The 17,695-nt window shown below is 31.6% G+C and overlaps 1 protein-coding gene across 1 annotated transcript in view; it reads left to right on the top strand.

Moving 5' to 3' along the window:
* The window catches only part of LOC118181089 (uncharacterized), a 118,353-nt gene that overhangs the window by 16,960 nt on the left and 83,698 nt on the right, over positions 1 to 17,695 (top strand). The window contains exon 2 of the mRNA XM_035350170.2: positions 7,503 to 7,699. Coding sequence (XP_035206061.2) covers positions 7,503 to 7,699 — 197 coding nt within the window. The remainder of the gene's footprint in view (positions 1 to 7,502; positions 7,700 to 17,695) is intronic.

Here is a 17,695-nt window from a genome sequence, read left to right as displayed (position 1 = left end):
GAAAATCCTATCTTATTGTTTCAGCTTTCTTATATTTATTTGCTTATTACTTTTAAATAAGAAAAAAAATCTAATCTGGACACCACATGACTTCCTTGCACAGCTTATTAAATTATATGCATTCTTCGCTTCATTTCACTCAAATTTATTTGCTGCTCAAATTATTAAAATTTAGTTAACCATTATCTCAAAGAAAGTTGGAAATGAGATTAAAAATTTCAAATTTTGAAATTAAATATCCCGGTCAATTTTTATGGTACCAGATTCAAACCTCTTGTTTTTTTAAATTATATATATATATAATATATATATATATATATATATATATATATGTATATGTATATATCAAGCAAAGTAGTAATTATAATTTTAAAAAAAACCAATTTTGGTCTAGAAAACATCTTGCGCAATATGCTGCTGCTGCAAAATAAGTAAAATATAAAAATTGTAGTAAGCTCGCCTAAAAGTTACCAAGAAACACAAAAACATACGGGCTGGGCCTGCAAGCTTAAAGATTAAATTGTTAATCTTTAAGCTTGCAGGCCCAGCCAGTATGTTTTTGTATTTTTAGGACTAATAGCTCATCGCTATTTATTTTCGTTTTTATTTTGATTTTAATTTTGATTTTAGTCTAGATTTAGGAAGTTTAGGTATTGTTTAACATATTTTAACACCTTAATGTGTCATTCTGTGCGGACGCGTCGGGAAATTGGAACAGAGAATTGAGACTATTAAAATTTCCAAGACACTTTGTCTAAATTTAAAAAAAATTTTAGCGAAAAAGTTTCAATTGTCTGTTTCGGCGAAACGCGTAATGGGGTTAGCTGGATTCGACGTTCAAATAAATGAAATTTCCCTTGAAAAGCCAGTTTGGAAGTCGAATTGGGCTAATTTACCATTTTCCGCTTACTTTTTATCTGTTTCTGTTTTTTTAATGTTTTACATGTCTAATGGTTTGATTTTCATATGTATTAATTTTTTAAAACGTGTTGAACCTTTTGAAGCAGCAGCTCTTGGTAACTTTTAGGCGAGCTTACTTCAATTTATATATATATATATATATATATATATATATACCGAGTATAAATTATTCCCAAATAATTTTATTTTCAATGGTGAACACTAATAGTTATAGGCTTTGGCCACTACTAAGGCCGGAAGTGGTGGTCAGTTTATTATGGAGACACCTAATAGGTGGGACACCGTTGCCTCCGTAGAAGTATCTAAAAAGAGTGAACCCATAGGCAGGATGTTTAATTCCGATAATTGTTTTAAAGTAACTTGAATGTAAATTGTTAAAAATGTTTTACCGGGACTTGAAGCAAATCATGAATAACAAAATTTCAATTGGAAAAAGAAACTAAATTAAAAGCAAGCAATTATTGCTATTGATCGGAAATTAGTTGACTTTTCAAGGGGAACAAACCAACTCCCGTTCAATGAACAATAATTAATAAATAAATACGAAGGTGTTTCGGCTTTTACTGAAGTAATAATTGTGATGCCAAACTGACAATTTATCGTTTAATTGTTTTTGCAAAGACTGCATTCTATTCATTTTGTTTACAAAGTTTACATTGAGCTGACATGACTAAAGGCGAAGATGTCGGGGGGCATTTTACTCAAGTAAGAAAATACTTTTACTCACTCTTACAATAATATTTTACAATTTTGAAATTTATTTTTAAATTTGAAGGAGCAGCCACTTTCTACTGAATTCCATACAGTGTTTTTATTTAAATTCAACTCACTTAAGCACTACTCACTTAGCTCAAACTCATTTTACTAAACACCTTTTTGGCATCACAATTCTGACGGAAGTAGAAGACAAAACGCCTTCGCATTTATTAATTATTGTTAATTGATTGGAAGTTGCTTTGTTCCCTTTGAAAAGTCAACTAATTGCCGGACAATAACGATAACTACTTGATTTATTGATTACATTTTCAATTTTGATTATACCTTTTTAGAAGTTTCCATTTATTGATTTATTTTTATGTTTCCATTTAAAAACATTTTAAAGATTCCTTCTCAATACGCTTATAAGTTACTTCATTTCAATAGAACTCTACTCTAACTACCTTTATCAAAGGAGATAATATACTAAATAATACATTATTTAATATATATATATATAAGTTTGGCTTTGCCGATTGCAATAAAAAAGGAAGGTGCACAACTAGATCTTATAGCAGTCTCATTTGCAAAATTTCAATGTTCTACGACTAATGCGATATACATACATAAATACATACGTACGTATGTACAGATGCCACAAAAAATCCCTTTTTAAACCACTTTAAATCCAATTTTCAATCCATTTTGGAAAAACAGTCTTTTATTCTGTCCACAAACAGTCTTTTATTCTGTCCTACGTACGTGATGTCCATACGTACAGACATCCCCCAAAAAATCTTCCAAGTGGATTCGAGGAAGGTCAAAATGGGTATTTCTGTTGAAATATGACACTCGAAATTTTTCGCGATTACAATACTTCCTTTACTTCGCATAGGGAAGTAATAAATAAAAGAGGAATTATTATTTCTAAATTTAAATGAAAAATAATTTTTTCCTGTAATAAAAATATATTTTTTAAAAAAGAAAATTAACAAATAAAATATACAATAATTATAATTTTTTAAAAATATTTTTATCTTATTTTGTTTACGAATCCTTGCTTAAATATCATTTATACGGTTCCTCATTCCCTTTCATTGGTTGGTTCGATTTTTTTCAATCAGTAAACCGTAAGAAGATCAATAATATAGGTAGCAGTAAGAAATAAGTTTATAAGCTTATTTTAATATTTTTTAACGTGCTTATAGCTAAGTGACGACCATTTTGTTTATATTTTGAGACGTGACGGCGTGTGTTTGTATTTCGTGACGTGTCGTCCGATTAATGATGAGTATTGTAGACTTTATATTGCTAGGTTGCCCGAAAACTAGAAATTTCTTTTAGAAAATTTTATGAAAAACTGACATTTTTGGGTTGCCGATAATCTTGGAGCATAATCTTCTTCAAACATCGAATGTCTATCCAATATCGTCAAATAGAAACGTTTAGTTCAAAATTTTTTTCCCTGTAAAATTTGTGAAATATATTGAATATTTTTTAAATCTGAAAGAAGAAAGTATTAATATTTTCATCCATTAGTTTTAAGAAGAGGTCGAAACTATGCTTAATTTTTTTACTTATAAAGATCTTCAATTCTATGTGTAGTTTCACGGCATTCTGGTCTAAACTACTCATCTAATTGAAACTTCTCAGGTTGCATGATACTTTCATTTTTTCTGTATTGCAGTTAGACACATTTATAACATAGTCATCTTACACTTACGTAATATGTCATGTTTACAATACTAATATTCACGGACCTCGCAAAATGACATTTCAGACAATTATTTCCATTTCCTGCGTACAAGATCTCTTCTTTACACTGTAAACTATATAAGTGCATTGCTTAACAGTGTAATATACTGATCAATTTAAACATGATATATGCACTTCTCGATAACTAAATCTCTATTTGCTATATATTTTAAGTTACAGAAGATTATAATATCCCATTACATTATAAAACGAGCTTTTTAAAAGCAATATGATTCTTAATAATTCATGTAAATGTAGGTAATAAAGTATTCATAAACATTATTTATAGTATTGTGCAATATGTTTAATTGATATTTTTCAAATATTTACAATACACTCATGTCCATAAATTAAGGATAATTGGGAGTCACGCGGAAATCGAACTCTAAAATAAATATATCACCTGCAAAATCACTACACACATCTTCAAGAATCATATGCAAATTTCAGGAAGTAACCAGATGACACCGATGGTACGTCACAATGACGAGAGTGTAAGAGAGTGATATATAAGGAATACAGGCAAAGAAGTAAAATTTTTCGCAGGCACTTTATAAGCATTTCAGTGCAATAACCGAATAGTTATGACACAAAGGACGCATTCGGATGATTTTTTACGTGGTAGAATTATCGGCCGTCTGGAATGTGGACGTACCCAACTGGAAGTATCAGACGAACTTGGAATTGCCCAGAGTGTCATCTCCAGGCTTTGGCAACGATTCCAAGATGATGGTAATGTGAGTACACGTTACAGCACAGGTCGCCCCAGAGTTACAACGGCGAATGAGGACCGGTATTTGGCAGTTACTGACAAAAGAAACAGTCGGAGCACAGCCTCAGACCTGTCTCGTCAGCTCTCTTCAGCCACTAGTACGACAATTTCAAGGCAGACCGTGTACAGACGCTTAGGGCAGATTGGTCTATATGCTCGTAGACCTGTCAGATGCGTTCCACTTACTGCAACTCACTGTCGCCTGCGGTTAGCCTGGAGTAGAGAGCATGCATTGTGGACACCGCAACAGTGGGCTTGTGTGATGTTTTCCGACGAGTCCAGGTTTAGCTTGCAATCTGATTCTCGCCGAACTTTCATATGGAGAGCTCCAGGTACCCGTTACCACCAAGAAAACATCATTGAACGACACCGTTACGGTGGTGCAGGAATGCTCGTTTGGGGTGAAATTATTCTGGGTTCCAGAACTGACCTGCATGTTCAAATTGGAACCATGACAAGCCAAATCTATCGGGACGTCATTCTGGAACAACATGTACGTTTGTTTCGGGGCGCCATGGGCGCACAATTTCAGTTTATAGATGACAATGCCCGTCCTCACCGTGCAAACACCGTAAGCGAATGCCTTCAATCGGAGGATATCACCCGTATGGACTGGCCAGCATTCTCACCGGACTTTAATCCAGTAGAGCACATGTGGGACATGCTTGGCCGACGAGTTGCAGCCCGTCAACCTCCTCCTACATGTCTACCGGAACTTCGGAGAGCATTTCTTTCTGAGTGGTGTAATATCCCCCAAGATCAGATCGATAATTTCATACTCAGCATGCCTAGGCTTTGTACGGACTGCATTGCATCGTCTGGGAGACATACAATGTATTAAAAATCATACCAACCATGTAATATTGGTTTTTTGTAAATAGGATTTTTTTTTTTTTTAATTTGCTCCAGGGAGAAAAAATCGCTAATTTTTTTAATAATATCAAACATATAGCATCTTTTTTTGCTCTTTACCTTTTGTTTAATAAATAAGCTTTACAAATAAGTCAAATTTGTTTTGCTTCTAACTCTTCCTTTGCCTGATTTTGCATTATCCTTAATTTATGGACATGAGTGTACTATGATTAATAGGAAATATTTCAAATTATGTACATTATAAATTTCTTGCAGAATATTCGATACAGAAACAGTGCATATTAGTTTTTTCCGTCAGGAAAGAAAATATTATTCGAAATATAGGGAAACACGTGAAATATATTTATAATTATGGAATCTCTGTTATAATTCAAATGTGATTGTTTACTTTTAGTGTTAAGCATTATTTGTTTTACCTGATACTGTTCTGCTTTATATGTAGTAAAATTTTTACTTCTAAATTATTGGTACAATAAAAATATATAAATTACATACTGCTTCTTCTATACCGATTAAAATATTGGTGAAAATAAATAATTGGAATAAAATAAAAGTAAGAATTAAGAATAAAATTAACTTTTGTGTATTTGATTCGTTTCTAGTATTAACTGAAACAAAGTTAATTTCATATAGCGTTAACTGTTTTAGAATTAAAGTAACTAGAAATTCAATTCTCCAGCGGCTTCTTTTTTATTTTTTCTTCTCTTTACGCGATAACAATCTTCAAAAATTCTTCAAAACTAAGCGAAATTAGACATTAATTTAATCCTGCTCAAAACGATAGAACTGAGCCACAACTTATTCAAGTATTCTCTCCTTTTTTTAATCTAAATATCAGACTTTGTTCGTTAGAGAATGGCAACACTTTATTAGAAGCAAAACGCGGCTTCTCCGGAAATTGAAACTGGTCATAAATTTTAATTATACGCTTCCCCCTTCTGCGTCGGCTTTTTAAAACATAATAAAAGTTTGTTTTGGAAGATTAGTTTTCACACAAACTGATAACAGCGAGAAGGAAGTAAGTTTGCACTTTGATTAATTAGGGCATTGTTGCACGTCTCGTATGGAGATTTGTTTTTTTTTTTTTTTTTTTTTAGTTTCGAGGTCCGCGTTTTAAATTATGCTTAGCCGTCTTTATAATTTCATCAGGCACTTATAATAATTTAAGAAAGTGATGAAATGCCTGCGGATTTAATTCTGTGAATAGAGTTAAATGAAACTTCGGAGCTTTTAAGTTCAATACTCTATCAAAATTACTTTTGGCTGCTTAAATGTAAGATCGCTGGAATTCCTGAAATAGAAGATTTGGAAGTTCGAAAATCAAACGAAACAAAAGACAAACAAACAAAGAAAAAACTTAGCGCTTTTACTACTACTGATTAATTAAAAATAAGATAACTAAAGAGTAGTATACTATGAAATTTAAATCAATTTAATAAACTGTCAGCTCTTTCTTTTTACAAATAGGAAATACAAGATTTCAAATTTCCTTTCATTATGGATTTCGCAAATTAAATTTTAATTTCATTATGCATTTAACAAATTGCTTTATCCTGCGATGATATACAAGCCATAAAAATTTATCTCTGCTGAGAGATTCATTTATAAAACAAATAATCCAACTATACTCTGCATTTAGATGGGACAACGCAGTACAAAAATTTTAAATTATATTCTAACACTTCGAAAAACTTGCCATTAATGTTTAAATAATTAATAAAATATTTTAAAAAGATAAAAATCATAAGTTGAAAACACTAGAGTGTGATACTGGTATGCAGATTTTAGTTTTAACATCTGAAACAATTTTAAACTGAGCTGTTATGATACACTTACTAAGTCGTGCAAGAATTCAAGATATAGAACAGTAAAATCTAGTATTTTAAAGGGACTGCTATAAACAAACAAAGCCAAATTATAGAAAAAGAAATTTGCTGTGTAGACCTATTGCTATTAGGTCATTTCAAATTCGCTATATAGAATTCGCTATATAGATTTTCAGAGCTATATAGATCAATAAACAGAGCTATACAATCATTTCAAATTCGAAAGTAGCAAGACAACATGAATTAGAGAGACCTTAGTGGTTAAGAATTTTGCGCATTAAAAAATAAATAAATAAAATTCAAATTTGCTATATAGATCTGCAGATACAGAACATAAAATCTTACGTTTTAAATGAAATTGTTACGTTATTACTTTATGGCTAATTAACAGACGCTTTTAATCTTTCAAGATGTAGCTATGCATTTGCTTCCCTGAATCGCTTGTGCGAGAGGCTTGCAAAAAGTATTTCCTTTAAGTGGCAGTACTTTCTATTTTGCCGACAACAAATCGAGCTTTAAAAACAATAAATTTGTATTTAATAAGGCATCATTTAGGAGATGTAAATTAATGTGACAACAGCTAATGTTAGAACACAGATACACAGCCTATCAGAGTAAAAGTAAGTAGTTTGAAAACCGTAATTTTTATTTTCTCGTAGGTGGTTTGCCATACAAAGTGTACACAGGACATGATGGAGTGCTGACAGAGAAGCGGAAACAACGTCGAATCCGAACCACCTTTACTAGTTCACAGCTGAAGGAACTTGAAAGGGCATTCCAAGAAACGCACTACCCTGACATCTACACAAGAGAAGAAATAGCCATGAAAACTGATCTCACAGAAGCCAGGGTTCAGGTAAGTTATTATTCATTAAGCTAACCAGTCAGGTTTGGAAGCGTATGATTCTCGTAATTAATTAGATAGCACTCGTGTTGCAAAATAAGATTGATTCGCTCTTAGCTTTGTTTTGAAGAAATGAATGATAATGTGCACGTTACGTAATAATATTAAACTTCTGTGGTTAACGAATTCCCACAGAATGGAATGAAACTTAGTGAGTTTAGCAGTAATAATAAGTAACTTAACCTCAGTTGTGCATTATTTGACTTTATTATTTTTTCAAAATTTAGCTGTGAGTAATCAAGCATTCCCACGCAGCTTTGATTTTGAAATGATGTTCTCCGAATTTTATGTAAAGCTACCCCATAAATAATGAGTTTTTTTATACTTCTTTTATTTTTCAGAATTAAGATAAAAATCATAAAACTAGGCAAAACAATAATCCTGTGCCTCAAAGCGATTAAAGGATTAAAGTGATACAGGAACACTAATCTTATATCCGAAAAGGCGAAATTAACAAGTCTTCGATGGCTAATCATAGTTGGAAATTGAATCACAATTTTGATTTTGGGTCTGCAGAAATTATCCTAAAAGCTTATTCTATTGACGAACTGGATTTTCTCGACATTTTTCATATTCACGAAGATTTATTATATTTAGTTACTAACTTTAATTCCAATTCAGTCTTTCCTAACGCTTTTAAAATTCTCTTAACTTAATTTTTTAATTTTCATTACTATTTCTGCCAAAAGATAGCGCTATATTCTAGCTCGCTTTACTCCTTATGGGCGTAAATACAACCATGGCCTTCCCTTCGTTACAGATTTCTTTGCTCCTTATGAAGAGGGACCTGTACCAGTTTGTTCTCGAAATCGACAGGGTCATGATTAAAACCAAACGTAAGGTTGTTGTTTTGGTTAATATTACGTTTTACTTTGGCTCTGTCTTGAAGTCCTTTTTTTAATGAAATAGAATATCTTTTGCATGTTTTTAATAGATGGGAATTAGATTTTATTCACCAGTGTTTGCTTGCAGGACGTCCTGGTCGAGTTCCGCAGATTTTTAAGAAAAAGGCTCTAGGCTGTAATTTATTTATTTTCTGGAGCCATTGTTAGCATTGGCTTACTCTTATTGCCCGATTCCCATATACTACTATAATAATATTCTTGCTGATAATTAATTGAACTCATAAAGCAAAACATGTTGAATGTGATCCTTTGTAACTTCCATTTAGGTTTAAAAAAAATTATTAAAATTCAACTGCGCTCTTCAAAACCTCACTAAGAATAAGAACAAGGTAAAATTACTGCCTGTTTTTGCAAATTGCTGCAAGTAGTTTAACCTGTCCTTCTCTGACATTTGGTTAAATTGAAAAAACTGTATTATTTATGGGATGATCCAGTATTTCAACCGCACTTTGAAATTCAATAAAATGAGCAATCAAATATGTAGTTGACGTTATTTGCCCATTTCAACTCGTACTTTATAAAACTGTACCCTTAATAGTGGTACGATATTTATTTCTTAAAATAGCTTATTTATAATTTTGGAATAAAATCAATTATAAATGTGCAGGATATCCCAATAAAAGTACACTCCGATCGAATTTCAGTACAACATTGCTTTTATTACTGTATATGTAATATAGACATTGTTTTAACATACCGCATTGTCACTGACATAACACTATTATAAAAAATCCTTAACACTATCAAAGCAAATCAAATTAGCATCCTTTTTTGGTTCAGTGTGTCTACTTTTATTTGGGACATTCTGTATATTATGTCTCATGTGGGAATTAGGCATTCTGGTTCAGTTTTCTGGTAAATGCAAATCTTGTTATTGGCCGAGTGAATAAGGTCGCCCGAACACTGTAATTTGTCCTAGGTTCTGTTCTCGATAAGTGTGTTTGACTGCATTGGATTTTCGCAGTTTCCTCTTTGTGCAACATGAATACGAGTTTTTTAATCTTTTTCATCCCGAAGCATTCTCAATAAAGGTATCCGTTATAAAGCAAGTAAGCCTTGTATGCTTTAGCAGTAATCAGTTAAACATTCAGCCATCAAAATCTTGCGAAATTTTGGTAGTCATACCTTAGTCAATCTTTTTCTTATCATATCATACAACAAAAAGTACAGTATAAGATGCCTTCAATATACAAATATTCTATTTGGAGCTTGCCTATTTTTCATGAATGAAAAGTCCTGTACGGAAATGTTAGAGGAAAGAAATAATTCGATTCAGATATATTTCAATTTAACGCAACGATCGACCACATATCACAAGGAAAACCATACGAATTAAGTGATAAATACGCTTTTCAAAAGCAAAGTACGATTCAAAAAAATTCTAAGCGGTTTACCTCCACAAAGTAAGTTAAACAAACACCCGCACAAAAAAGTGACTTATTCATTCGTGTCTAAAAAAAGAGCTCAACAAGTAGTAAGCCATTCACTGCGCGTGGCGCTGGCACAAGACGCAAACGCAGCTGCCCTATTGGGAAACTGTCATTACCACAGTGACTGATTTCCTGGGTCCGATACTTCCCCGTGCTGGAGCGTGTGCTCAGCCACGTTGCTTTGCATGTCGCGTGGCTCTTCTGATTGCCCTTTTGTGAAAAGTCGCGTGTCTTGCCGGCTGCGGATGTAGAGCATCATAATGAGTTCCTGTGTGGTATTTGTATCGCTTCTGGTGGTAGGTTTGGTCCTCACTTTGTTGTACCGGAGTAGGCTCGATGGGCGGTTTTGATTGCTGCATTGTCTGGGAGGTGGGAGAAACGGAACAACTTGTCAATTTGTGATGTCCTGCTTTACTTCCTATCTGTCGTCTCAACGCGCTTCACTGAGCATCGACAAGTTGGAGTTATGGACTGATTTATGACTCTCAGCTGTAGAAAGATGAGCAACAGTTCGTCACTAGAGATTACAGAATAGTTTGCTTCAAATTACAATTAACTGAACTGATTTCAAATTTACTTCTGTCTTGATTATACGTGCGATATACGCGTATTATACACGTATTATACACGCAATTTTAAAGATAAAGCTGCTAGGGCAAATGCCCACAAAACTCCGAATGACTTTTCATGTGTAAATATCGTAAACTTGATAAACATCGCATTTTAGCTAAGCTGTTCAGGTCTAATTCCAGTAGGAAAGTAAATGAATAAAAGAATTTAAATTTTCGTAAATTCAGATTAAAAAAATAATTCCGTTTGAAATTAAAATTAAATTAAATTCGTTGTAAAATATTCGTCATTAGCAACAATAAATCTTTAAAAGCATACGAAATATACAGTAAAAATAATAGAACTTTGAGTCAATGAGGTAATATAAAAATAATTTTGAAACTCATTTATCCTAAGAAATCCTTTAAAAAAAAATCTAAACATTATTTCAACGTTACGGAGCCTTGCTCGAGTACTTCTTCCTAAGAAAGAAGGTATAATTTGTGTCGCGGAACGCTCGATTCTTTGTTCAGATGTGCCCTGAAAATTCTTTCTTCTTAATTACGTCTATCTTGATTATACGTGCTTCTATTAGATGAAACTCAGTAATGCATAAAACTCGTTAAAAGTAAAAATTAGGAGGAACAGCACAAGCGATCTTTTTATTGATGTTTCGTGAACAATGTCTTCAACTTGAAGGCAAAATATTCATTAAAGCATCAGTAAGAAAATCTAAAAATTAGGTAAAATGCCTAGTAAAATAAAGTTTTCAAGCTATCTCTCCCCCCCCCCTCCCCAAAAAATAAAAATATACTTATTAAATTCAGCACTTTTGTTGCTTAATTTCCTATTCTAAATTAATAAAATCCCCACCAGTGGTTAAGATTTCTAAATACTAGTAGTTCGTCCGGGTTTCAAACCTAGGCGAACGAGCTGGCTGCGGGGTTGATTTTTCGTGAAATTCCATAGTCACTTAGAAAGTTCTCCATAAAGGCATCCCTCTCCTTAGACATATAGCCTTCATGTACTTGTTAAAAAAATTTATTATTTTGGTACTAAGCCCTACAACTTTTCCCATTTGGAACTTAATCTGTTGGTGGTTCACTGTTAGAGTTCTTTAAGATCTACAATCCAGATTATTCCAATTTGCAATTTTTCCAGTCATTTTCAATTTGTTTTGAGGGAGAGTTTAATTAAGTTAGAATAATTTGAGGGAATAAGTTTAAACAAAATGCAGTAAAAAATGTGTATAATTTAATAGGTCGTACAAAAAAGTCATTTGGTGTTCCTATCAGGCTCATTTAAATGATTAAAATTGTTTCAAAAAAGATATCCGGCAGTATGATTTTTTGCTTAAATTGAGAAGTTCAGACATAGTTTATGTCAAAGATGTTGTTATATTTAATAATTTTTTTAAATTTGTAGAATGCTTCTTTTTATAATTTAGTGGTGCATTACTGAATCAATTTCGATACGCTGTCATTTATTGAACTGACGAATCAATCAAGATTCGGTTAGTGATTACATATTTGTTATCATAGATTAGCGTCATTCCTATAATTTATACGTTGAATATTTCATAAAATATTTCATTTTTTAATGTTGTTGTTGTATAAGTGTAAAGCGATTGCTTACGCAGAAAAACAAATAACATAATGCGGCTGACCAGAGAATTGGAAAAATCATGTTTGTTATAACAAAATTCATCCGAAGCTTTAGAATGCTTCTCTCTTTTTAAACTGATTTGTCTTATTTCTTTTTTACCAGAAAAAAATGGGAAAAAATTAGAAATAGTTATTCATTCATTCATTATTTATTAAAAAATGCCTAATGTGGACGCCACAAGATTTCCTTGCACGGCGTATTAAATTATACCTTTTTTTTTGCTTCATTTCATGTAAACTTATTTCCTCTAATTTTCTAAAAGATAAATTTGTAACTCAGTCGATTCAGTTCTCACTTCGAGGCAAGGCAAAAATAGATAAAATGTCAAACTTCATTCAAAACTGTAAAATACAGAAAAACCTAAAACACTAAATACAGTTAAAAAAAAAAAACAATTTTTTTAATTAAAATTAGAGTTTCTACTCAAAAACGAACAATTCGGCCAGCGAGCCCGAAGACAGAATTTTCGGTGCACAAAATTGAAAATTTACTTTTGGTCAGATTGGGAAAAAAGACACTGAAGTTGATGCACGAACTGACTTAAATTACTATTCTACCAAGAATTTCAAAATGCAAACAAATGGAGGCCTCATTACGCTTGGCGGTACTTCTAAATTTTTAATAATTAAAGGTATGAAAACCTTTAACGATTAACTAAAGGCATAAAAATCTATAACCAGAATATATGAATAACATAATTCAATCACTTTTAAAGAAAAAAATGCACAGTTTACCACATATAAGAATAATAATAAAAAAAATCTGGACTCATCCCAGCTGGGTAGCACAATGGCAATATATGTATATACATAATTTATTTACTAAAGTAATATTGATTATATTATCTCCTAATATAAAGTTAGTAGAATGTAACTGAATGAAGTAACTCAAAATTATTGAAATTTAATTCCGAAAATAATATTTTTAAAGGATCTTGAATTTAAATCATGAAAAATAGAAATGGAAACTTTTAAAATGAAAATTAATTAGCTAAGTAATTATCGTCATTGATCGGAAATTGGTTGACTTTTCAAGGGGAACAAACCAACTCTCGTTCAGTTAACAATAAATGCGAAGGTGTTTCGTCTTTTACTCAAGTAAGAAGTGTGATGCCAAATTGGCAATTTGAGTTAAAGACAAATTTGTAAGTCTAGCTTTAATCCAATTAGTGAGATTAAAGTGAGATGAATTAAAATGAAGTACTATAAAGGATCCATTTTGAATGTAGCAGTTCCGTGAAGTTAATGAATTTTTTAGAAATTTCGAGATATGATTTCCAAATTGAGTAGCAGTAAATAAATTTCTCTCTAGATAAAGTAGTAGTAAAAGTTTTTTTTTTTTATCATTTACTTGAGTAAATGTCCCCCGACACTCTCGCTTTCATGCATGTTAATTCAAAGCTGTTTTTATAAGCATAATAATTAGAATTTTAATCTTTGCTATATTTATGAAATATAATTCAAAGTAATTGTTATAAACATTATAAACATAAAAAAAATGCAAACTCTGTAAAATTAATGAAATAGAAGTTGAAAAATTGAAAGATATTTATAAAATAAGGTACAAGAAAATGTATAAATTTAAATGTACATAATATACATAAAAACCCAGAATATGAATTAATTAACTTACATTCTTTCTAATTGGAAGTTAACTAATTCATGTAAGTTAATTCATGTTACATTCTTTCTAGTTAATTAATTCATATTCTGGCCTTTATATATATTAGGTACATTTAAATTTATACATTTTCTTGTACCTTATTTTATAAATATCTTTCAATTTTTCAACTTCTAGTTCATTAATTTTGCAAAGATTGCATTTTTATTATGTTTATAATGTTTATAACAATTACTCTGCATTCTATTTATAAATATAGTAAAGATTAAAATTCTGATCATTATATTTATAAAAATAGCCTTGAATTAACATGCATGAAGGTGAGGGTGTCGGGAGATATTTACTCAAGTAAATGATAAAAAAAATTTTACTACTACTTTATCTAACAGAGAAATTTATTTACTCATACTCAGTTTGGAAATCATATCTCGAAATTTCTAAAAAATTCATTAACTTCACGGAACTGCTACATTCAAAATGGATTCTTCATAGTACTTCACTTTAATTCATCTCACTTTAATCTCACTAATTGGATTAAAACTCGACATACAAATTTGGCTTTAACTCAAATTGCCAATTTGGTATCACACTTCTTATTTGAGTAAAAGACGAAACACCTTCGCATTTATTAATTATTGTTAATTGAACGAGAGTTGGTTTGTTCCCCTTGAAAAGTCAACCAATTTCCGATCAATGACGATAATTACGTAGCTTATTAATTTTCACTTTAAAAGTTTCCATTTCTATTTTTCATGATTTAAATTCAAGATCCTTTCAAAATATTATTTTCGGATTTAAATTTCAATGATTTTGGGTTACTTCATTCAGTTACATTCTACTATATTAGGAGATAGTATAATAAATATTATTTTAGTAAATAAATTATTATTATCTTATTTTGCAGCAGTTGAGCAAGTGTTTCACAAATTTATTTCTATTTCAAAGAATTTCAATTAATTAATTCTCTCTCTCTCTCTATATATATATACGTTTGGTCCGGCCAATTGCAACGAAAAAGGGAGGTGCACAACAGCATGTTATAGTAGTCCCATACACAAAATTTCAATATTCTAAGGCTATTCGCTTTTGGGTTATGCGAAATTTATACATATGTACATACGTACCTACAGACGTTATGAAAAATTCCCTTTGAAATCCATTTTACAATGCGTTTTGGAAAAAAAAAAAAAAAAAAAAGAGTCTTTTATTCTCTCCGTACGTATAGATAATCATGAAAAAAAAATCGTCGAAATGAGTGCCGAGTGGCCAAAATGTATATTTCCTTTGAAATATGATACCCGAAATTTTTCGCGATTACCATACTTCCTTTACTTCGTGCAAGGAAGTAGTAATAAATTATATTGGTGCCATAAGCAAATATGCATTATTAGACAATTTCTAGATCTCTATAGTTAATGATTGGAAAGCTGCCCTTTTTTTGTTGTTGCTGCTGTAGTTTTTGTGTGTGTGTGCATCCTTTAATTATCAAGAAGCATTTGAAGTTGAATTTCAGTTATTAATCAAATACATTAGCAATCGTCGATTTATTTTTTTCGCTAAAGAAAAATAAGAATCGGGTATTTTAATTTCAATGCGGGCAGCAAAAATGTATGCTTCTACGTCACATAGTTGATGGCACTCACTTAAACATCAAAAGATAAAATTCGCTTGCCTTATTAACTGAGTTTTAATGAATATTATATTTAACATCCTCATAAATAAGCCAGTAACCTCTCCCTGCTATTGGTTTATGTCTTATTATTGAACTAAAAGCCTCAGTTTTTCGAAATGTAAATCCTAATAAACAAAAGTATGTTCTTATGCATAAATAATTCCCTTAGCAGATCATCTCCATGCTGAGTAAATTCCACTGGTGCACTGAGAATCCACAGATGCTTAAATTTTATGTGCTAACATAACTTTTGCTCAATGCGAAATGTTAGATACGTATAAACGTTAAAATATATCTACGAGTTTGTCGTTAAGTTATATGTTCGGGAGGATTCAGTGAGAGCCCTGCCAGTTAAGCATCCGTTTTGTCCATGCGGCTTTATCAGAGGGACAGATCAAACGGCTGAAGTACAACAGACCCGACCTTACAATTCACCCGTAACAATACCATCGAAACGTTGGTCCCTATCTAGTCAGGATAGGATCGTTAATCATTGACTAATGACCCGAGCATCTTCAATGTAGAGTCGCGTGAGTAAACGCTGCGTTCAGGGGGACCGAGTAGGAATTGAATTGGATTTTGATTGAGTTTGCTCTGAATTCAATTAAAGCGTATAACTCAGCACTGCTGTTTTGGACTTTCTGATATGTTATAGGCTCTTTTGTACGCTTTTCAGTTAAAAATATATTGCTCTTTTGGATTTAGCGATGTTTTCTAGAATTCTTTATAACTCTTAGCTCAAACGGAACGTTAGTCTCGACTGGGATATTAGTTTTGAAACGACATTTTGCGTTGAATTACTTTAAACGGCATATCCAAATTGCTGCTGCTAAATATTATCGCCCTGTATTATATTTAAAGAAACTAATTAATGAAGAAACTGCATGAATATATGCATGTTTCTTGCAAAGTGAAGAAACAGGTACTTAGAGCCATCCAATTTTAAATAACGTAGTGCTCCATCCGAACATGGGCACATGGAAACCCATGTATTAAATTTGCGATTTGTTTTATTACTTATTTTGTAAAACTTTAACGAATTTAATTAAACGAATTCTAAAACTTTAACGAATAAGGAACTCAACGATTTCGAAGCGAGCAGTGGCAATACTACAAGGGGAATAAAACACTTTTATTTACAGCGCGCGAGACTGTCTATCGGAAATTCTAGAGACATGCTGTTTTTAAATATTTTGTGATATTGCCATTGTATTTCTAAGCAAGCAATTATTCTTAGCGCAGAAACTCGTAGCTAAGCTTACTCATTTTTTGACGAAGTACGAATAAATGTTAATAAAATATGCATCTTCTAGTCAATGAATAAAATGTATATCCCTTTCTAAATTAATTAGCTCCATTTTTAGATTTTTTGCTGTGATATTCATGTTCGTTTGTAATGAATGAAAATAGTGTAAACTCGTACTTAAAACAATTATAACCTTGAAATTTTTGTAACACCGTGTTTGCAACAAAAACATAATTGAAAGCTGGCCGCAAGAAATTGCTTCGGATGCCGCTAGTTTGACGAACTCCCTTAAACGATAGCATAGTAGATGATTATTTGTTAAGTCATAAGCTAGGAGATAAAGCAAGGGTGATTTAGGAAAATATAGTTATTATTTTGTAATATCTTAATATTTTAATTTCTCTTTTGCAGATCTTAATTATTTAGCATTTAATAGTAAGCTTCTTCATGTATGTAACTTAAATATTTTAATTTGAAAATAGTACTTTGAGTTAATTCAACTTTTCTTTAACGGCTTCCCTTTTATTCAAAAATTCAAATGAAATAGGCCGATTATACATTTCTCTTGCAGAAAGCCAATTTGTGTTGTAACGCAAGCATTCAGAGCTGCGTTACTGCTCAAATTACTGATGAATTACATTAGTGATTAAACACATTAGACACTACAGTCCTTTTTGTCCATCTGGTAAGGAAAAGATTCTCATGCAGTACAATTAATTGAGCCAAAATTCATCAGTATGAATTAAGCAGCTCTTCTGATTTATTTTTAATTTAACTTGTTTAACGTTACATTTAGCTGGTCATTTCTTTTAAGGCATCGATCTCCAGTTATTATTATTAATATTACTTTTCAGGGTAAAA

This window comes from Stegodyphus dumicola, chromosome 5 (assembly GCF_044657685.1).
Source record: "Stegodyphus dumicola isolate Sdum_Otavi_A_Nest chromosome 5, ASM4465768v1".
Taxonomy (NCBI): domain Eukaryota; kingdom Metazoa; phylum Arthropoda; class Arachnida; order Araneae; family Eresidae; genus Stegodyphus; species Stegodyphus dumicola.
Note: the sequence above shows the minus strand (reverse complement) of the source record. Positions and strands in the feature narration are given on the sequence as shown.